Genomic DNA, 23,410 nt, shown 5'->3' with positions numbered 1-23,410 from the left:
GCAATTTCTTGTGATGTATGTGCACCATAAAACCTCTGTGAGCAGAGCACACTTGCATTCCTCCACTCCTCAATTTCAATACTCACTTCTCTGCAAACAGCAGCAATCTGTGCTTCATCCATACATGTTTCTGTGACCACATCTGTTAGTGAGCCTCCAGCTAGATACTCCATCACCACAAACAGTTCATCTCCTACGAGGTAACTGCAAACACAAAACAAATAGCATGCCCACGTGCCATCAGGAGAGACCAAGAACTGAAAAATGACAGCTAAGAGCACTGTGACTTCTGGTCAAGGAAATGATTCACAAACACTTCGAGAGCATATATAAAGAAAGCTGATCTCTGGCAGGTAGCTTGAAATGTTTATGCTGGCAATAAAAGCCCTCTGCTTTCTAAATGGGCAGGATAACACCCTACATCACAGTGTTTTCCAGCTGTACTCTTGTCCACCACTGATGCACAGCTACACACAGCACTGTGTTCATGACAGAAAGCTTCATACTGAACCGTTAAGAGCACTCCTTATAACAGATGATTTTAAAAACATTTTTTTTTTAAATGACAATATAAATATAACCTTATTTGTTTTTAAAGACCCTGATAAACAGGAAGTCTGGGTCTATAACTAGAATATCAAATTGAAACTTCTGAAACCCCTAGGAATGAAGGATCAGCCAGCTGTCTTCATTTACCTGTCCAGGAAGTTGACTATGTTGGGGTTCTTTAGCTCCTTCATTACCAAGATCTCATTAATAATCAACTCCTTCTTGGGCTGTTTCTGCAGGTTTATCTGTTTGATAGCAACCTGACAAGGACAAAATGAAATGGCAATCACTCAAACTTGAGTATCAAAACCTTGCAGTCATTCTTAATACAGCAGAAGCTTAGAAGAGGCAAGAGATTCCATAACAAAATTAGGGAGTTTAGCACAGCTTGTTTGGCAGCTGGCAAGCTGACTTCTTACTAGCATACAACTTGAAAGAGTACAACTTTATTAGCATACAACTCATACTGATAGCCAACACCTTATTCCAGCAGCTGAAACAATCCAAAACCTTCAATCTAGCAAAAGCCAAAACAGATAGCAAAGGAAACTTTCAGGAGATAAAAAGACAGCTGCCTAAATTCATAACAGGCCTAAAGCAGAAGAGATGCTTGTAGCTACTTAGAGCTGTCACCCAAAGCAAGGCAAGCAATTATTTTTTTTTTCATCTTCTGAATAGCTTAGTGTTTGGGTCTGAGAATGCTGGAAGACAGAAGGAGCTGCAAAAATCATTATGGACAGAAAAGATCAATCGAGCAATTGAACAGAGAAAGCACTGAAGGAATAAGATGTAGCAAACTATCAAACAGGGAAGTGAGAATGTTCAAATATACAGCAAGATAAATAGTTTCTCAATGTACAAGTAAAGGAATTAGCCTGAGAGAGAACTCAAAATCAGAGAATCGAAATGACCTCCAGGAAGCTGTATGCAGGTACTGGTGTAGTCAAGGAAAGGAGAATCATCAGTTGTCTGTAGTGACTGTCATAGGGAAAATACTGTCATGAGACATACAACTCTACAGAGAAAGAAAGCCCAAAAGTCTCCAAGCAATTAAGACAATAACCTATTCCAGAAAGAGAAGGGAAGAACATTCTTGACCAAGAAATAAGCTCATTGGATTATGTATTCCAGACTCTTCAGAAAGATTTAAAAGAATTGTTAACCCAGTAACTGACACAATCTTGCAGAACGATCCCTGCATATAGCCAAAGGCAGCAAAACAAGAGAACATGTGGCATAGAATCACAGACTGAGAGTGGAAGGCACCTCAGGGCCACCCCTCTGCCCAAAGTGTGAGCAGCCTGCTGAAGGCCTTGCCAATGGAGTTTTGAATGGAGATCTCAACAAGCAAGGATTCCACCAGCTCTTTGGGCCCCTGTTCTATGTCTGGTCACTCTTTTCTAATTTCTAATACCTAAATTTCTAATATCTAACTTTACCATTCTGTAAGGTATTGTGTGTGTTACCTTTTGTCTTGTCACTGTGCATCTGTAAGAGCAATCTATCCTCCTCATTCCTACACCTTTCCCCGCTAGAGAACTGAAAACAGCAGTGAAATCCTTTGAGCTTCTCACACTGGACAGAACTCTCAGAGCTTCCTTCTCTTCCACAGACATTAAGCACTGAGGAAGTCAGACTATGGTATCAGTTTAACACATGAAGACAGAGAACACAAGCAATCAATTCTTAAACCATCTGTCTAACAGGACAGAGAAGCTCTAAGAAAGGAAGTAAGGCCAAACCTTCACTCTGCACTAAGAGGACATGAAGTGCTGCAGGGTGCAGGAAGCACATTAAGAGACAATGTACCAAGAAACTGAGAGGCTTGCATTTATTACAATGTAATATTCTACTACAGTACTGGTAGATGTGGTTACTGATGAAAGGGCAATTATGTACCAGCAGCAAAACGAACTCTTATTTTCAGACTTTCCAAGGAAGATTAAGGAAAAACTAAAGTATTTAACTCCCAGTGTTTTAGTTCTGGGGAATTAAGAGACTGCACCTGAATGACAAGGATACAGAATTCTGTTGATGTCATCATCTTTACTACCTGAGTTTGGAGGCATCAAGCAGTGAAAACAGAGCAGAACGTGGAGAGGGCATTTTAATTAAAAGAAAAAAGATGGGGACAAGCTATTTCCATATAGATAAGGTGCATCAAATCACCTCTACCAAAACAGGACTAGAGGAGAAGTATTGAAAGACCAGATGTTTTATTTCTGAACATCTAGAGTATTATTGCCACCAATATTTGAAAGATAAACTGTTTTCAAAGCATGTATCTGGAACATCTCACTCCCTGTGCTCTACACTGGAAAGGAAAAAAAAAAAAAACACCTCTATTTTTAGCTCTCATCATCTGATTACTACAAAACAAGGCACACACTGTTACAAATGACCATGACATTCTTTTGGGAGGTAATAACAAAGATTGGAGCCACTGAAAGAAATCCAGCTAGATTATTTCAGCCACTAAAGAACATATTTATAGGAAAAGTACTTTCAACGCCATAAGCATGGGAATCTTACCTCCTGCCCAGTAGCCACATCAATAGCTGTGAAAACGGTACCTGAAGCCCTGTGAAGAACAAAAATGTTACATGCACCTGAACAGACAATCACAAACAGCAAGTTGTGTCAGTCTTCAAAGTTTTAAGAGCTTTATAAAAAAGTAGGTGTTAAAAATAAGCAGTATCACAGAAGTGTCAGCTGGTGCAAATTCATCAGAAGTACTCTCATTTATGAGCCAATCTGTGCCTCCTGAGCTCAGCTAAGGCCCTATAATTTGTGCTGCTAACTGCAAGCGGAAAAGCTGAGAAGCCCTTTCTGCAGCATGTATTACTTTTCATCTTCCTCCAGGGGAAACCCTTTCACAAACACAAAGATATTTGGAAAGCATATAGCATGAGTCAGCTACATGTAATGAAAGCTGGATAAGCTAGAGTTCGATATTCTTTGCTCAGAACACTGCACACAGGAACACTAGGGCAGTAAATCGGTCAAGGTAACGTTGTTAGCTTAGCACACAGGAAGCCAACCAACGTACCCTCAAGAGACTCAGTGGTTGTATTACAAAATGGTTGAATGCATCTTACTGGAAGAGGACTAAATACACCCAGAGAGCTGTCACAGGGCTGTGCTTTTGCAATTGGGAACTTCCAGCACTGTAAAGCACCCATCATCTTTTTATCAATGCCTAATAAAGCCAACGCTTCTGCTGGGCTTCAGAAAGTGGCGACTACCTGACAGAACAGCACACACTGCCTTTAGAACCAACTCACAGGGAATAAAAGTTGGGATCAACACTTACCCCTGCCCAATTTTTTCATATCTGGTGTATTTTTTCTTGGGATCGCCTATGCTCACAATAGTACCTAAGAAAAAAAAAGAAAAACATTACCTCACAGAATCTTACCATGGGTTTTGGAAACGTTCTCTGCTGTTGTAGCACAGCCAATTTCTGCCAGCTCATGGTAAAAAAACACATCAATCCCACTGCTCCCCTTCAGCAAGACTGCCTTGGCCAAGAGACCTCCAAGAGCGGATCAGCACTAATAGCACAGAACAGCCAAAGGCTCCTGGTTCAGTTCACAAAAGGCCCAGCTTCAGACAATCATCCTGCTAGGCTTTACTCTTAACAAGACAGATCATGCTATTTCCCATTATCTCAAGTAATAATAGTCTTCTACATAGCAAAACCCCACATGAGATTATGACAAATCCACTAGGTTAGCTTGCTCCAGAAACCAGTCAGTTCCTGACTAAAGCACAGGAACATGACTGTGGTTAAAAATTATCTTCAAGAAGATTATGGAACAAGCTACAACAGAAACAGAATATTTTGAGGTATTATGGATATACTATACACACTGATAGCAGTGTTACAACCAACCTTTAAATTAAAGTTCTACAATCCTTTTTACCCAACAGACCTCCAAAGCACTGAAACATCTGCATGCAGCTCCTCTCAGCTACTGTCTGACACAACACTAACCAAGCACAGTATTCACACAACCCTACACAGAAATAAGGGTCCAGGGAAAAAGCTTAATGACTGCTGCCCCAGAAATCCTAAAGTCTTTGCTTATCTGAAATGAAAAACACCTACGTAGTTTCTCCATGATCTCTTCATCTGACATTTTGGTCTTCTTTTTCTGCTTATCACCTGACTTTGTCCCACCATCAACAGAAGCGTCACCAGCTGGTGCAGGGATGGGGTCAATTACAGACCGTGTATAAATCTGTTTTGAGGAGATAACATTCACTCATTTAAATTGTGCATTTACAATCACAGACCTTCAGTTAAAAGCAATCACAAATTTTCCAAGATCTCTAAGCACCGCTTTACCTAACAGCTTGGAGGCAGAAATTAGGCATTGTATTTCAGTAAGACAAGATGCTGACAACCCAACTGGCCTCTGAAAGAAAGATGCAGACTCCTTCTGCCCAGAACAGATGCTTGGAGATTAACTGCCACAGACAGACATTTTTGGGGTTTTCTACTTGCTTATTCTTTGCAACCTATGATAGCTAAATAGTTGAAAGGGCCCTTCCTTTTACTTCCTTGCTGCAATTTTCACCTTTCACAGAATAGGAATCAATACTGGATAGTGAGGACAACTACCCCTAAAAAGACAAAAAAAAAGATCTGTGCTTTAGCATGAAAAGCATCATTAATGCCTGGGAATTTCCCAGTTGTCCCCAGTCCCAGGGATTTTCTTAGAGCTTTATTCTGTTTCCTTCTGAGCTGTTCAATAGCCATACATTTGAAAAACAATGCAAGTTCACAGCTGCAAATGACTACTGCAGCAGTACCAAACTGCAGCCTTATCTCATCCTGCAAGTTTAGAAACATCATTTCAGTCTGTGTGAAGCAGGATCAGCATCAACTGATGAGTACAGATAACTCACATGTTTGTGCTGCTGGGGTGAAAATAACAGAATAGCAGTATGTACATCTACCAGGGTCAAACGAATCAGGGAATCCTGAGACTTAGCAAGCTGGATGGGCAGTTCAGGATAATCAAAAAAACAAAAGTTCTGTGAAATGCAGGTTAGCACCATAAGTTGTATCGCTTCTCACCGATTTCGTGTGATCTGGGCGCGGAGCAATAATAGGAGGTGGGGCTTCTTCATCATCATCATCATCATCTGCCACAGCTGTTGATGGCTCTGAACCTTTGGCATTGGTCTGCATTTTTTTCCCCAAAGTTCAAGAAAACACAAATACAAACAAAATTGTTTTCCTCGCAACATTAAACATTTGTATTTTGTTTGGGGTTTTTGTTTGTTTGTTTGTTCTCCTATAAAATCTAAGATTGTTCTTACGTCAAAAGAAAAGTACAGGTTGATTGGTATAAGCAACCTATTACAACTGATATAAGATTTGGTACACAGGAAAAACAGGAGACCTGCAATAAATGCGCTTAAGACGACACAGCGTAAAGTAAACTCACTCACCGTTGGTGTTCCTGAAGGGAAACCATCTTTTTCTAGATAGGAAAAAATGAAAAAGACAAACTCCTCAGAAAAAAAAAAATCATAGCAAGTAAACTGCACAAAGAACAGGGATCACTTCAGATTTCTTCATTTCTCAGAAAACAAAATCCGACAGTAATAAATAAAGAAAGCAGTACTGCACTCTATCTCCAAGCAGAAGGAAGTTTCCAAAGCAGACAGCACTGTTTGTTTCCCCACTTGCTCTTCACCTCACCTGGACACAGTTTTCCAAACTCAGTACTGCCCACCACACACCTGCACCCTTGTCTTACTGAGATGTGAATTAGTGATTAAATAGAGATGTGTTCCACTAGCTGTATTTTGAGTCAAGGATGAGGACATTACAAAGCCTTATTACTAAGCTATTTTCTGACTGCAAGTCCTTTGGAAGGGAACTGCATAAAAGGAACAGTGTGCATTTGTAGGACAGTTGCTCTAAAGCCCCGTCATGTAGCTCCTGACCTAGAGCAGTAACTTATTTTGCATCTTTGGTGTCTTCATGTGGGTAAAAGGAACATGCAAGTTCACAGATAAAAAGCATCTAGATACACATTTCAATCACAGACCAGAGGAGCAAGTTCTCCACTATGAAACCAGCTGATCAGTCACAGATCCCAGCTTTTTAATGGGCTGTGCTTATGTTTGGCTGCTACTTTGAATTAACTGGTTCCATTTCTTTCCCTTTCCACTTAAAGTGGGAAATTTACTGGACAACGACAGTTTCCAGTAAGCGTTAAATCCATCTTCAAATTTCTTGTTCCTTACTGAAAAGTAGGCTGCTCTTTCAGCATTTGAACCAGATTAACAGTTCACAAAGAGGAACGCCCAATTCCCCTTTCAGGATGCTCTGTGCATACTTGCATCTCACCTGGAGCAGAAAAGCTCAGATATTTCTGTTTCGCTGTGTCTTTGGAGTCGTAGAATTTCAGCACATCGAGTACTGCCTGAGGGTTTTTCTTCTGTTCTAACTTGGTGATATTTGAGGTCTGTAGCAACCGAGCCCATTGCTCTGGCATTCCCTGAAATAAAAAGCCATTTAAAAAGCAGAACAAAAGCATAGCATGTACAGCCTTAAGCACACCAAAATATGTGACAGAGACTTACAAAGGTGATGAAACAGACAAAACACAGCTGAAATACCTCCGGATGTCTCAGCATCCCAAGCACTCAGGGGCTCCAGCCCTTCCTAACACTGTGCCTTCCAGGCATATTCAGTTTGTCATGAGGAATGGGAATACAGAAGCACTCAACAGCACCAGCATTACAAACTATGGAAAGCTAACTGAAGAGGGAGGTTTCCTTCCCTGCAGCATTTCTTAAGGAAGGCTCTCCCAGGTGACAAAGCCCTGGATGTGATACTGACACTGCAGGAACACTAACAGGTCACAGTCTCGTTACTCTGTGTGCTTTATAAATACACAGTGTAATTATGCCTTTGATAAGAACAAAGAGATTAACTCTTCATTCTAAAACACCACAGTGTTCTCTGTAGCACTGACCCACAGCTGATTTGTCAGCGACTTACAGTGAACTCTCCAGTGACAGCATCAAAGCCAACATGGATAGTATGCTCAAAGTCTGACGGCGGGGAGATTTCTGGTCGTTCCTTTTCCTTCTTCTTGCTTCCTGAAAATGCAAGGAGAGACCTACTGAGTAATGATTTAACGTCCCACTGTCCCCATTTCATATAAGAAATCCAAGCAAAACGAATGGGATGAATGCAACCATCATTCTTTTTGCTGGATGGCAGCATTTACACACACGACACAGGAGTTTGATACCTTCAAGTACAGACTTCATGTAACAATCACCAACTCCTTTCACTCAAATCACTGCGCTGTGGCAGGAATCAAATCAGAGATTACGAGCCCCAGAGCACAGGGAGCTCTGGAACACATGAAACATTCACAAGGGAAAAAGCTGACATTTTCACGTGGATTAACAACAGCTCTGAAGGGAACTTCAGTTCAATCTCAATTTCACCCTAAAGACAATTAAAACTCAGTCGTCTCACTGCTTCAGCTCAAGGTAATTAATGCAAACTACGCCTTCCTCAATGAAGATAAAAATTGATAGCCTCAGACCAACTATGTAATTTAAACTGAAAGGGGAAAGAAAAAAAATATAACAAGAAAGCAAATCTAAGAAACACCAGAAGCAGAAGATAATGAGAAGGACCACAAGCACAACCCAACCCACACTGAATTACGTTCAGATATTTTATAATGCACAAGGTTTGGTTTGGGAATTTTTTCCCATTCCCATTCCCTGCAAATTGTCTTCAGTTTCTGTTGAGCTCTAAATACCAACCCCAGTTAGGCACCATTATGTTCCCTTTACTTAGTGAAAAGGTTCAAAGTTGGAAGGTTTCAGGAAACAAAGGCCGAGTCCTGCTTGCTTCCCCCAGGCAGAGGAGCTGCTGTTTGCTCTGCAGGAGACCTGACACCTGAGGCTTCACACTGCAAGGCACTGAGCAGTGGAGCGTGTCTCATTCGATACTGAGAAAACAGCATGTTAACTCCTGAGAATGCCTATGGGCTCAGGGAGCAGAGCTGAATCAGCTGCATTTACCATAGCATTTATGAAACAAACAAAAACTGTTTTGCTTTAAGAAATGAAAAGCCGTAAAGATTCATTACAGAAAAAGTGCAGATAGAATAGGGCTTGCTTAGTGACTGTGGTTAAACGCTGCTGGGGCAAGTGATGGGGCAAGCTAAGTCACAGCAGCCAGAGCCAGGGACTGTCCAAAATCCCCTCTTGCTGGCAGGAAAGGAAGGACGGGAACACAGGACAATGCTTACAAACGAAAAGCCATGTGGGCTGCCGCGAGCTGAACAATGCAGTGGAAAGACACAGCTATTATAAACAGGATATCTTTAATATGGCTGCACAGGTCGGAGCCAAAAAGCAAACGGACTGTCAAATGTTCTCATTTAACATCTTTAAGGAAAGCCGTGCTCCTTCCCAACCTTTTGCAGTTGTTTATGTGAAAGCAGGAGGAAGAAGAGCTATATTCCTCAGGAAGATTACTGTACCAGAGCACTTAACAGCTAGGGAACATGGCTTGGTGCTCAAATCATCCAGAATGTGCTGCACAAATAAACCCCATCCTCCCACAAATACACATCTCCCGAGTACACCAGGCAGGAGCCGAAACACAGCTCTGCCCAAGAGAACAGCAGATCAGAGACTTTAAACAAATGCAAGCAGCAAACTCCAGTCAAGAGGCAAGTCCGGAGAGCCATGCTTTGGCAAGACATACTTGAGACTCTGTTAACAAGGCCACGCTATTTTTAAACCTCCAATTATGTTTGCACCACAGCTCTCAGTTTAAATGGGAATCCCTTTAATAAAGGGCAACGGTCATTTTGAAGCACAAGTGAACTTCGGATTTTCCCCATATGAAGCCTGAGCCCTTTGAAATGCATTAGCCATGCACTCCCCCTGCATCACCAACCTGTACCAATGCAAGGGGCCCCTGTGCAAAGCCTTGCATGGCAGCGTGCTCCAGCAGGACGGCCTCAGCAGCCCAGGAGGCACTGGCAAACCTCAGGTCCCCAAAGCACAGCTGAAACCATGGGGCTCTGCTCTGAGTCTGCTGTCCAAGCACGTTGCATGCACGACCCTGGGGCCTGGGCTATTCCCTGCAGCACTCCTTCAGTAAGTTCTGCTCCAGAATAAACATTTCTGGGTTGAGAAGACTGCTTTGAAGCTTTCCAAAAATGCACACAGGTTCATCTGACTTCAGATGCTTGGCCAAGGAAATTCACGGCAATTAAGTACCCTAGTTAAAAAGATGACTATCTCATCACTTATCTGGAACAATGGAACTGGTGGCAAAAGCTCCCTGATGAGGTGATTTAAATGTGATTTTTTGCTGATTATTTCAGTACAGAACTAGCTCAGAGTTGGGGCAGGAGCCCTGCTTGTGCTCAGCCTGCTGCTTGCAGCAAGTGCCCCAGCCCACCTCCCATGGGAGGAGCTGAGGGACTCAATGAGACAGCCAGGAGGGACAGAATAAAAAGCCACCTTTTCCTCAAACAGGCCTTTCCCATGGGAGTGCACATCAGCTATGCCAATGAACAAAACAACTACCACCAACCACATTATCATACCATCATATCACATCATTATCAATCATTATTCACTGGAACAGGCTGCCCAGGGAGGTGGTGGAGTCTCCTTCTCTGGAGATGTTCAAGACCTGCCTGGATGCCGACCTGTGCGACCTGGTGTAGGGAACCTGCTTTGGCAGGGGGTTGGACTCGATGAGCTCTGGAGGTCCCTTCCAACCCCTACAATTCTGTGATACTGTGATACCACACAGAACTTTTTTTCAGAAGGACACTGTTTCAAATACTTTTCAACATCTAAAAGACAAAGTGGCACAACTTTTGCTGTAAGGACTTCTACTTTGCGCCACCAAGTATCAGTTGATCCACAGACATGCTGAACAAGCATGCAGATGAATGTTGGTATTTACAGTATTTACAGAACAAATTGAAGTATTCACATTTTAAAGCAATTTCAGGTGACCTTAGACAATGCTCCAACCACCCTCATGGCCGTTCCAGCAATGAATGAACCCACTGTCAAGATGGAAAGAGGAAATGTCTGAGGAGAAGTAAAGGCACTGTAACGCTTTACAAAGCTCTCCAGCCACACTGTGCCTGCTTGTATTAGCAGCTCATTTCACAACACAAGCAAGTCTTACTCAGTATTATTAGTTCAGAGCACTTTCCTTCACAGACCCAAGTCTTGCTCTCAAGGTGTTGCTACCAGCCTGCACTTCCTTCTCATGTTTGCTTTACAGACTTACCTCTTTAAGGCTTTTACCTGTACCAGATAAAAAGACCACCACCTGTACTGCTGTCATGCATCCACAGCCAGTTGCTGCACAATAAGTGACCTTGTGAAATAACTATTCTGCTTCCAAAAGCCAAACCCTTCCATCCTCTGAAAAGGAAAACACGCCCACCATCCCCAGCAGCACCGCTGCCACATTGTGGCAAGCTATCTGTGAGTGCAGGAAGCCTGCTGCAAGCATTTGTTGCCATTTGCTCACAGCTGAGTGAGAACCAACACCAGCACTGGGGGAAACTCTTAGTGGAGTGAATGAGCTACCAGAGGAGCAAGGTCTCTTTCAGCAGACAAACCTGTGTCAGCACGTCTGAACCAGGCCTACCTAACACATCAGTGCCAACCCAGTGCAGGAAGCCAGGAGCGGAACTGGAAAGCACTGAGAGCAGCCAGGTCTTCCCCGTGACAAGGCAGTAATGTGCAACATCTTTCCTAACACCGACAGAACAATACAGCACATTCCTCTGCCTCAGTGTCTGCTCTTCCATAGGGAGCACGTCATATTTCTGTAACCCATTCCCAAGTGTTTGTAAACAGATACACAGCTCAACTGGTCCCAAAATGCAGGACAGGGTGCGCTCAACTACCAGTGACAGCTGCTGAGTCAATCCAAAAACACAACTGATGTCAACATGCGTTAACATTTAATATTGACTGCTGTCAGGAATAAATTTTTAAAAACACTGAAGGGTACAGAGTAACAAAACACACTGCAGTCTCAGGTCAGGCCACTAAATCTCTGCATGCTTCTATTCTAGCAGGTGTTAGAAGCCATTTCTACACAGTGGTAGATTTTCCCCTGCTGGTAATTAACCTGAAATGTGCAGTTACACAGATCTGATCTCTGGAGGAGGACTTCATTTTTCCCTATTCTCCTTCAAACACCCCCTGCTTTCCCACTTCTTACCTCAACGGTACCACCTTAATGGTCATTAACATCAAGTAACTTCCAAACCAGACAGATGCTCAGTTTAAACTAAAAATCTGTTCTTAACTTAGCAAAATGGTAGGGAACATGATATGCAGGAATCAGAAACATTTATTAGGGTTGTTGAAAAATACAGCAAACGTGACAAGTACCAGGTTGAGGCTTTACTTAAGGACTCATTCAGTTTCTCTTCCTGAGCACTTCATCTTCAAGCAACCCAGGGCAAAGGGAAAGAACAGCTCACTGAACACACAGATCAAACTTCCTGCATTTTCTCTAATACTCAGACAGGCTGCAGTAAAGAAATTCCACAATCTCACTTGCAGATTATGGACTCAGATGCATAACGCGCTACAAAACCTTAGAAGAAGAATAAAGAAATAGATAGAAAATTGAGGCATCTTACCTTTTTCAGTGCTAGAGAATATGGAGATGATTTTATTCCTAGGTTTTCTCTCTTCTGGTACGGAGGGCAGAGGTTTCAAGCTGTGGTTGGCAGACAACGGGTCCTTTCCCCCATAACTGCTCATCCGCACAGGAGGAGCTGGTGGCTTGTCTTCCAGTTCTCCGTTGTCAGACATGGTTCTGAACAGCTAGTGAGGACTCTGAAACAGAAATATTGGTTAAACCATATGAAGCAAGAACGGAAGACAGAAACAGAACATTTCTTTCATTGGCCAGTAGGGAAAGGAGGTACAAATTCATCTTTGAAAAGCACAGCGAGCGCTGCATTGCTCAGCACTGATGCTTCCCTCAAGGAAGAGCTCCTTTCCTCCTCCCTTCTGGCTCCCCACTCCCACCCTGGGCCACCCCTTCACAGTGCAAGCAGCAGCACTTGTGGGATGCAGTGACAGGCTTCTCCAATGATAACACCAAGCCAGTCAGAAACAACAGTTAAGATGTGCATCAATTCCCCAGTCTGGTTCGCTAACTGTTCACATCAAGGCTTCACACATGCAAGTGATAAAGCACGTAAGGACACTAGTGTAACCTAAGGGTAGTTCTAGCTCAGTGCTTCATGCTACAGAGTCCTTTCTTGTCATTTATCTTGTGGAAAGCAGAACAGCTTACGTTTAGAGCCATAACACACCGTCCCCATTAAGCAGAATCAAGAATATCTCTACCCAATTTACACAGCCTAAATAAAAGAGCACGGATACAGATCTACTAGATGTATTCCACTTCTGAGCAAGGACGTGCACAGCTTCAACCCTCTGTCCCACACTTTCTTCACTTGTGAGAAACACCCATGTAAATGCACACTCACACACTACTGTCATAATCCTACCAGAGTTCTTAACACAAGAGTGAGCACAAAGAGACAGCTACCAGTGCCAACACACAGCACAACAAAGCATCTGCAGGAGGCCTTCCACATTCACTCAATGAAACCTACAGCAGCCTTTCCTCCCTCTCCATGATATACTGGAGATTTTTTTTGCTGATCACCAAGGAAAAGGCATAGGCTGTAAACAGCATACAGAAATCATCTCTCCATGTCAGCTGAATAAGAAACAAGCCCCTCATTCCTCAATGTGCCCAAAAGATGAGCTAGCCCCCTGGAAGAGAAGTCAGCACCCCTCCTCTGTTTCTCGTGATGTTGTCAGTGCCATTCAGAGCCAGGCTGGGATGGTGAGTACAACCTGCTATCGCTACCCACGTCTTACTCACAAAGTATAAACACTGCACTGCACGCCGTGTGTGGCTTTCACAGAACTGCAAATAGGAGGGCTGTCCTTCCTTGCTGTTACACACCGCAGAGAAGAACGCTGCCAAATCCCAACTAGGAAAAGCAAAGCAGGCCAGCAGCCCAAAGCAGCACGAGAGCAAGCTTTTTTACACTGAGAAGCTCAAAAGAGATTGAAATGCATTACCACCATGAATGCCCACGAAAGCACATCATTTCTGCACAAATACCTTCAGAGGCACAAACAGCACGAACCAAAGTTCTGGCAGCCTCAGTTGAGAAGTGACCATGTGCGGGCTGCCCCACAGACTTGCAGACTGATGGGAAACAGCTGTCAAAGCTGCACAACATCCACCTAGACAAATCTGCCTTCAAGCCCTCTTCCTGATGACAGAGTGATAAATAGGCCGGCAGCACTGGACTCAGCTGGTGGGGACGCAGCCGTAGATCAGACCGTGGTTCCTAGCCTTCCATTTTTGCTTACTGATTGCTCTTTCAGATGTTGCAAGTTATCTGCAGGATCTTCTCAATTTTCCAGTACCTACCCTGCAATATGAGAAAAAAGAACCCTGGAATTTAACAGCACGACTGAGCAGCCAATCCACAGGGATTTTAACTCCAATCTCTTTCCTAACAATAAGCACTGCTTTCACAAATGCCACCAGTTTGAGGCATATAATCTCCTTGTACAAATCACCACAGTTGAAGAGTCCTGCTCTACAGAATCAGCTTTTAGGAGTGCAGAGGTAGGACAGTACAGTAGGGAGGGTCTGCGTCAGCAAGAACACAGCTCTGAAGTCGCACTTGGAGTACAAGGGGGTAAAACCCACCTATCCATGCATTGCTTTGAGCTGCTTGATATAAGCAACAGCAAGATGTAAAGGCAGCCAACCAGCCTGTGTCTGAAACAGACAGACTGGTCTTCCAAGCCCATGCTAAGTCCCTGCATCCTTTCATTGACAGCCCAGCCACCTAATAATGCCGTAACATGAGATTCAGGATGCCAATTTTTACACTTTCCCACTTTTATTTGCATGTTTTACAAAATGGAATCCTCACTATAGTGAAAATTCTGAATTTCCAGTGATAAGAGCACAAACAAGTTCATCACATATTTGCCACCACAGCTGAAGATAACTACTCCTTAGCACTTCATATGTTCAAGAGAAGAAACCAGTAAGCAACAGGTTGGAAGCAACTATATGGAAATCCCAAATCCATCTATTCCACCAGAAAATGAGGCACTTCAAAGCACTGATGTAACAGCACCTGTACTGAACCTCTGAACTGCAACTCCAACCAGCTGGTTTGTGTTCAGGAGCTTCCTTGACTCTACCTGAAATAGAGTGGAGGAGCAGGAGAGAAGAAAACAAGTCCACGTGGGGCTGCAGGGACCATCAGGTAGAGAAGCTCAGGGCTGATGGAGCAAACTGGCTGTGGGAGAATGCTCTGGATCAGCTTCACACCTAAGGAAATGCGTTTGTTATTTGCAGTTAAAATCCTTCAAGCTCACTAAAGCTTGAAGAAGCAGAAGAAAGGAGCAGTTCCCTCCTCCTTTGTCCTTAAGCCCCTCTTCATTATACAGAGGAAACTTCCATTGCCCAGGAAGCTCTTCTGAAGTGGTTGTAGAGGTTTGGCCTTAGGTGCCATGATTGGAAGAGGTAAAAAATAGAGAAATAAAACAAAGGACTGCAGAGATACATCTAGAAGCTCCTTTCCTCTTCTCTCACAGGAAAAGACACCAGGTAGGGGCAATCATTCTTGTCCCATTGACAATCAAGTACAGGTAACAGAGAGAAAAGGATGTTATCAATGGAAATGGATTCACCTTAGCCAGTGAAGATAACATTACTACTAATAATGGATTTGTGCATTCCCCACAGTCACAGTGGCACTATGTTTAATTACCAGAACTAGAAAGTGATGGAAAGAACCACAGACAAGCTGTGAGGCTGCAAACCATACTTAACTACAGACTTCAGACAGATTCATTCCCACCACAGAACAGCACTGCAACCCACTACATTCACAAAAAAAGACACAGAGCTGAACCCTTTCCTCCCAACAGCTCTGCTACTTACTCCACAAAACATAATCACAGGGGCCAGAGCCTGTGACCGCACAGCTCTGATTCTTGGTGTGTATCTCTTGCATATGACAGTACCCCCTGTGGACAAAGGATGTACTTTCCTCATCCTCTGCAGACCTCAGTGCCCTCACAACTTGAGCTGCAGAAGCAGAAGAGCAAACGCATCCTCTGTCCTGCTGGAGAAGCAGCAGGAGGGCTCCAATGCTGGGCAGCAGGGCAGCATGCTCTGCCCCAGGGCTGCTCTTCAGCTCCTTTGAGTTTTAAGAAAGGACAAATGTTTTTCATCTCTGTCTTGTTTGCAGAATGACTAAAGGGAAATAAAATGAAATCAAAGACGAGCACTTTCCTACCTGCTTTTGCGTGCTGTCACAGTTTTCCTAGCATGCTTTACTTGAGCATATCAGCTTTTAAACATACATCATGTGTGTCCATACCTCAGCAGAACTGTGCAGAACTGCAAGGCCTTGAGCAGGGGGAGGAAGAGAGAGAAAAATCTTGAGGATCCATAACATCCATAAGGAGTTGGAGTTTCTTTGTAAAACATTCAAATTAATATATTTGTGTCCTCCAAGCTTCACAGAATCACAGAATCACCCGGGTTGGAACGGACCTCAAGGATCATGTAGTTCCAACCCCCCTGCCTGGCAGGGCCACCAAACATACACAAGCTTCACCTCTATTTCAATGTCTAGGATGTGATGCAAAAAGAAACTGGCCTAATGCTTGGAAAACGCAATATTGAGCTTGGAGCTGTTTGACAGCACAGATGTGAATTCCTGCCCCTGCCACAGCACAGCCTCACTTCATGCTGTCCCTCTCAGCAGCCACAACTAATCCCCAGCAATACATACATCCTGATGGGAAGCTCGTGGAGCTGCCAACTGAACTCAGCCCTGCTTCGTGCAGGTAAAAATTACTCAGTTTATTTATCTATCATCAATGTAACACCAAAGGAGCAACACAAACGTCAAACTGAAGTCTATTTTACAGGGCTGACCAAAAAGCAGAAGTAACCCATTACCCTCTAGCATGATACTAAGAAACACAACCATTTTGCTTTTGAAATTGCAGCCTGATGTGGCTGCAGAACCCCACTGGGACAGCACCTGGACTGCTGCAAGAAGTGCAGAGCACTCGGGCACGGCTGCATGCACAACACCTGAAATCAGTACAACACAACTATGAGATGTCCGATGGGAGGAGCAGAAGAAAAGAGAGGAGATACAAAGAGTGCAAAATAGCCTGACCCTTAAGGGCTTCTGCCCAGCCCTGCTCTGGCTCAGGGCACGAGGTCTGAGAAAGGCCAGTTATCCTCACAGCAGTCGGCGCGGCGGCAGCGCTGTCATCTGCTCCCTTCCTGCAGAGCTTTACAGGGCGCTGCTGGCAACGCTTGTCATGCACAGAGAGCAGCATCCGGGACAGGCAGGTCCAGCACAGAGGAAAAGAGCAGAATAGATGCCTTAACTTAATCTCCAAGGCGAATGTTGAGTGGGAAAAAAAAGACAAAGTAAAAAAAATACAAGAAAAGAACTCATTTGTGCTACTTCCAAGAAAAGACTGGTGTGACGAGGGAGATTGAGAGTCGTGTTTCACTCTTGATTTGTAACACAAAAATCCCTGGGGAGATGTTCAGAGACATTCCCAGCACACTGACCTAATTTGTTATCTAGTCTTCAGCCTTCCCAGCACCACCATTCGTGAGCAGAACACCTTCCTGGAGGAGACCAGCCGTGATGCTTCTTTATTCCGGACAAGGGAGCAAAAAGACCTTCCAAGAAAACAAACACAGGCATTGTGCAGCTCATCAATGCACTCTGGAGGGCTGGTCTTTTCAGCAGATATTCTATTTTCTCGGGCCAAACATTTTTTGAAGACAAAAGCAGAACGCAATGTCTGCACGGGTATTTTTCTAACACTCCTCTCTTTTTTTCCTTTTTTCCCCTCCCACCCCCCCTCGAGGCTCCTGTTGAGCAATAGATTTCCTGTGATTAGCTCACAGAGTACTGATTATAGCTCACTTCCTCCCATGGATTAGCTGAAAGCAGCTTTCTGACAAGTGTGCATTCAGACGGTGCTACCTTAGCCGCAGCTCACTTCCTGCCCCAGCACTCAGCAGCTCACCCATCCCAGATGATTTCAACGCTGCAGACAAATCCACAGAACCAGCAAATCTCAGACCGTCTTCTCCACGGTTTTGTTTTCCAGCAGCATCAGATTTATTCAATCTGACCTAAAAAGGAGTTTCTAGAACAGCGGAAGAGCACCTTCGGTGACTGGAAATCCTCATCTCTCCATTCCAACTCAAAAAGTTGTATTCAAAGTTGTGGCTGGCCAAGAATTACCTTCCCAAAGACTCGGCAAACGCAGCCTCGGATCTTCTGTCTGCCAAAAGAGGACTTGTGCAAAAGCAAGACCAAGAGCAGCCCTGATAGAGGCCGGTGAGAGCCAGCAGGGTGATGGCTTCCACCTATGCATGCAGATGTGCTAACGGCATGCAGCTCTCCAGCCCTGCGCCTCTGCCAGCCTCCAAGGGACTTGTTGAAACATCTCCTTCCACCTTCAGAGGCCTCAGATAAAATAAGCATTTGGTCTGCGCCAAACCGCACGCCTGCGAAAGCTAACAGTTATTTTTATTTAACTCTCCTTTATGGGGAGGGAAGAGGAAACTAGGCTAATCTGAAATATTCCAACCAAGCACAAAACTCTCCAAATTACAAGCATAAGCAAGCAAGATACACTTTCAGATGATGCAATCAAGAGAGCTGATTTTATATATATATATATATAAAATCTGAGCACAAGCAACACAAACTCTTCATGAAGATTTATGCAAGGACATACTGTATTACTCAAGTCACTACCTGGCAAGGCACTGAAGGTGCTAATACATCACCAGTCTTTTTTTCTGCAATATCAACTGCCACGTGCAGCAGTTTGCTGCTTTCAGCTGCTAAAGAGGCAACCATGAATGTTTTGAACTGCCCTTTCCTGCTGACTTCCCTTACGGCTGCACGCAACAGAGGCAGCGCATCGCGTTGCCACTCTACCAGCAACACAGGAGAACCTCAGCCTCCTGCAGATCAGATGGGATGACACCCGCACTGCAACAGAACCAGCTCAATTCTTTCCATTTTATCTTCTTCTGACTCCTTCCCATATGGAACTCTGCAGATGCACAAAGCTCTGCTCTGAACATGCTCCAGAGTATCATTTTAGAAATAAAAGCAGACCCATCCTCCCAGAAGCATCCAGGGGCAGACCTGCTGTCCTGCAGAGGATGCCACTGACACACAGCCAGCCCTCAGCACAGGCACAGGACAGTACAGCTTCCAGATACCCACTAATAAAGATAAGCAAAACAGTCTATGCTTTTCTGACCCTGGCAGCCTCCCAGGCCAGGTTCACACCGTGCCTCACGAGCTGAAGACACGGTGATAAGCAGGAGCCTCAGTAAGGATAAATGTTTTCTCCCTAAGTTTCACTTTATGAACTGGGAGGAGGGAGATCGTTCCAGAACTATCAGCTCTGGTCTATGACTGAAACAGATATCAGTGGGGAAAAATTCAAAGAGGCACAGAACAGAGACAGGATGTGCAGGAGTCCCAGTGAGGGTCCATCAGCACACAGAAAACTTCAGCCAATTAGCAGTACTTCACTTTCCTCCATGTCGCAGCCATCTGTAAGCCTTGTGATCCATCTCTGCAAGCCCTTGTGATCCATCTCTGCAAGCCCTTGTGATCCATCTCTGCAAGCCACGACCACCTGACTCCCACCTGAATTCTCATTTCCTTCTCACAGTAGAAATGCAGCACTACTGAACCATAGCAGCGCATTTTGTCATAAATAAATCAGAAACTGCTTCTCTTACTTCCCCATCTCCAGCACTGCGACAGCAGCACCTGACAGGCCCTGAAGGCAGCCAACAAGTCGCTTCTTGCTTCCTCTTCCCCAAGCACGGCAGGAAGACTTCAAAGGTGAGGCCACAGCATCATCGCTGAGAGCTGACGACAGCAGAGAACAGGAACAGGATGGATCCACAGGTGTCCATCTCCACCTCGGTGCAGAAAGGCAGCCCTGCAGGCATGTGGAGCAGGAGCCCAAGGGTTGGGGATCCAGCAGCCTGCTGCAGGCCCAGCTGCCACCCACCCACTGAGCTCGGGCCATGCTCTGTTTCACACAGCCCACAGCCACCGTTGGGCTTCAACGAACCATTGTGCGATGCTGCATAATGACAGAGCGGGCTCAAAGGTGTTTGAAAAGCCTATTCAGTCCTCAACAAGGAAATTCCTCACCCCTGCTCTACCGAGGTGAAAACCTGAGTCAACTGAAGAAAGACAGCCTGCAGCAAGCACAGCGCATGCAAATCTGTGATCCGAGGTGCTCGTGCTTACTCATATTTCTTTACCTTGAAGACTGCGGAGCCTTAATTTTCATGAGCTGAGATTTTCTGAAGATCAAAGGAGAACAGGGAAAAAGGCAAGGAGGGAAAGTTGATGAGAAGTGAAAAATGAAGTCTGTATCTCATCCCTGCGATCCTCTCTTAATTAAACTTGGCATTACAGGCAGGGAGCACATTCCAGAGCAAAAGTTATTTGAATAAAGGGTACGTTACCTGAGCAAGGCATTTATGCAGCTCAGTTTGTGTCTGTATTTCTAACAGCACACACAGCTGCTGTGACCTGGACTGACACCTCCCAAAAACGTCAGGCTGTGGCATAGCACAGAGATCAGCAGCAACTCTGATAGAAAGCAAAATGGTTTCTAACCCCCAAAATAGTGGACATGCAGGGCATGCCAGCATGGCAAAGAAAAGAAGCATCCAGCTGTTAGGGATCCATCACTCTCCCACCGTGCTGATGGAGCTGTCAAACAGCAGCTATGGGGGGAAAAGAACAAAAGAGGGAAAAGACAAAGGGGAAAAAAAGAGAGAAATAGCATCCTGCACACACCAAGAATCGAGCTTTTGTTTCTGTCCAGCAGTCGGCCAAGCCTCACTTTAACTGCAGCTACAGCCAGCAGATAGTGAGAACTTCAGTTCCCTCAGCTCTTCTTGCAGATATAAAGCAGTGCTGGCCTGGCACAGAATGCCCCACAGGAAATCCTGCCTCTTGCCAAGTGCCATTCCCCCCTGCAGTGCACAGCAGGGGTCACCCAGGCAGTTACAGCTGCACAGAGCAGCCCGCTGAACAGCCCCAGCCCAGGATCTTCGTACCCACACAGATCACACATTCACCCAGCAACAGCATCACCCACAAAGACATCAAATGCAGTGTCTGTAAATACAAAAAGCACCTGAGCACAGCTTTAAATCATAAAACAGAGATGTCTTGGGTGGACGTGGCCTATCTCCTGAGCGTACTCTGTGGCACAATGGATAGGGTGACTTCTCCCAGCAGCCAAACTCGTACTGGAGAAGCACTCCCTGCAGCATCCTGCCTCTGTGCTGGAGGAAGGTCACTCACCATGAGCTGGGAAAGCTGGCTCTGGATGCCACGTACATTAGGCAGGTGAGGCAACAAGCAGCCCGTGCAGCTTTTAGACTTCACTGCTGCCAGAATACCCCACAGCAAGGGTCTATCAGCACAGCCATGGCTGAGCCTGCGGCCACCAGCAGCTTGCCAAGGTTTCTATGCATCTGCCCCAAGCAGGGCTGCCCACAGCAGCAAAGCTGCACCGTGCCCATCTCACCGAGCTGCTTTGCTAACAGGAAGGTAGACAGCATGTTTCTGGCTGCGGGCACTCACAGGAAACAACAGCAAATGAGCTTCCCTGCTAACAGCTAGCAATACTCTGATGCAGATCTTGAGTTAGGAGCCAGGCTGTGAATTTAGCAAAAAAAATCCCCAAAAGAGCAAAACAGGAAGGGTTGCCTCAGTCTTTTTCTACTACAGCAGCTCCACACTGCATGATGGCATCAGCAAAGTCATCCCCAAACTCTGGCTACAAAGCCTCACTGACACTATTTCTACCCACAGGTGGCACGAGCACTCCAAGATTGTCACATTAAGGGAGAATTTCATTACACTCCCAAAGTTCAGTTTTCCTAACATGTTAAACTCCACCAGCAGAGGCACACAGCACCTCAGTGGGGCACACAAAGAAATTCTGCAGTCACTGGCACAAGCTCACCCTGCCCCATTATATCAAATAGCAGTGAAGAGTACGACAAGCACAAACTGTAGCTGTTGTACCTCAAGTCGTGAGTTTCCAAGCTCTTCATATCTGTAATTCTGTGTTCAACAGAACAGCTAAAAGCACACTGGAGAAACTGAGCTGGGCACAGCAGCTCTGTACATCACTTTCCTGTGCTCCTACTCCAGTACTCACCCTGTGACCCTCACCTGCTTTGTCCTGCATGCTCTCATACGTTTCCTGTGTCTTTGCAGTTAGTCTGAGAGGACATGCACACACACAAGCAACATATTATTGTTGCTTTTCAGTAATTCCCTGCAATTCCTTGCAATTTGGGCAAATGTTCTCATGTGCCTCTCAGGCAGCAGGGCACTTGTTTTGAACCTGGAAAGAACATCACGTTCACCAATTTGCATTCAAAAAACTGGATGTCAGAAATGAGTTGCTGTCTTTTTTAATGAAATTTTTACCTTGCTCTGGATTTATTACTGCTACATATGCATCTCCTGTTTCAGAATCCAACTGATAATAAAATACAAGTATGTATGCATGGAAATAAACGCACAAGGACTTCAGCACCAGTTGCCCTGCTTTTCTGAGGGAGCACAGGCTGCATTACCTCTAACCATCTACAGCTGTTTGCATGGGACACGGCAGCACCAGCACCACAAAAACAGATCCAGCTGCTTCAGAAGGAAACATTTTTGAAAGCAAAAGTCCAAAAGGAAGAACACAGTTATCAACCAAACAGATATAAGTCCCATGTAACAGACAACGAAACAGGATAACGGGCATGCTGTGAAGCAGGAGAGTTTCCAAGGGAAGCAGCCAAGTTAAAATAATATTTAAACAGTTGACAAAATAGAACACTGAACTTAGGAAGCTGCAAAAAAACTTCAAAAAATGACTTGCATCGCTGTGCAGATCACAACAGAATTCAGTGTCTAGCACAGAAGCAGCATATCAGAAACAGGGCAAAGTAGTTTTATAAAAGGAAACAAATCATAAAGAGAGGGCATAACCAACACGTGTGAGGTGTCCACTGCTGGTGACAGCTCACCTTGGGCACCTAGGCATCAAGCTGCCTAACAACTTACCTAAGGCATGAAGCAACTGCAAACATCATCCTATCCAACTCAGCATGACAAGCACTCTCTCAGGGTATGTAGCACCACAAATGTTCTAGCTGTCAGCTCAGCTCTAAGGCTCAAACCCATCAGGGTTGGGAGATTCTTGCTCTTTTATTCTAACTAGAGGGAGGGGAGCAAATCTACACCAAAAAATGTTTTGTAACAACTCCTCACACGGTTCAAGAACAAAAGGATCCTCATTTCTCTTATGGAAGCAGTCCATTTGAAAAGAGACTGGAAAAGAACACAGCCAAAGGCAGGTGAACAACAGAAACCACTGGTAGGCTAAATGGTATTAAATTAAAAACATATATAACAGGACTTGGATAAGTTCAAAATCAGAGTAATGTTACCAGCTCTATCGTTACATACCTGCTCACTAAAGAAGGAATTAAATTCTTATCAGTAGAATGACAAGGTTTTGCTGAAATGTTTACAGATTAAGGCTTCCCAACGTTCAGAATTCTCTGTCTTTTTGAGAAGCTATGGAGTTTATGTATGAAAAGGAAAAAGTTCTCAGCTCTCACTTTGCC

General features: G+C 44.5%; 1 protein-coding gene across 5 annotated transcripts in view; it reads right to left on the bottom strand.

Annotated features, from left to right (window-relative positions):
- PAK2 (p21 (RAC1) activated kinase 2) overlaps positions 1-23,410 on the bottom strand; it is a 37,792-nt gene that overhangs the window by 7,982 nt on the left and 6,400 nt on the right. For 2 of the 5 annotated variants that reach the window (XM_048954674.1, XM_048954670.1), the window contains exons 2-11: positions 12,246-12,444; positions 7,577-7,677; positions 6,920-7,070; positions 6,013-6,044; positions 5,636-5,743; positions 4,661-4,793; positions 3,863-3,926; positions 3,082-3,130; positions 697-809; positions 87-204 (exon numbers count right to left, since the gene is read on the bottom strand). In XM_048954674.1, coding sequence (XP_048810631.1) covers positions 87-204; positions 697-809; positions 3,082-3,130; positions 3,863-3,926; positions 4,661-4,793; positions 5,636-5,743; positions 6,013-6,044; positions 6,920-7,070; positions 7,577-7,677; positions 12,246-12,420 — 1,044 coding nt within the window. In that variant the 5' untranslated portion in view covers positions 12,421-12,444. Of the gene's footprint in view, positions 1-86; positions 205-696; positions 810-3,081; positions 3,131-3,862; positions 3,927-4,660; positions 4,794-5,635; positions 5,744-6,012; positions 6,045-6,919; positions 7,071-7,576; positions 7,678-12,245; positions 12,445-13,756; positions 14,073-17,269; positions 17,384-23,410 lie in introns of all 5 variants that reach the window. The other 3 variants (XM_048954671.1, XM_048954672.1, XM_048954673.1) reach the window with 3 other exon arrangements.

The sequence above is a fragment of the Lagopus muta genome, chromosome 9, assembly GCF_023343835.1.
Source record: "Lagopus muta isolate bLagMut1 chromosome 9, bLagMut1 primary, whole genome shotgun sequence".
NCBI lineage: Eukaryota > Metazoa > Chordata > Aves > Galliformes > Phasianidae > Lagopus > Lagopus muta.
This window is presented reverse-complemented; position numbering and strand designations above follow the sequence as displayed.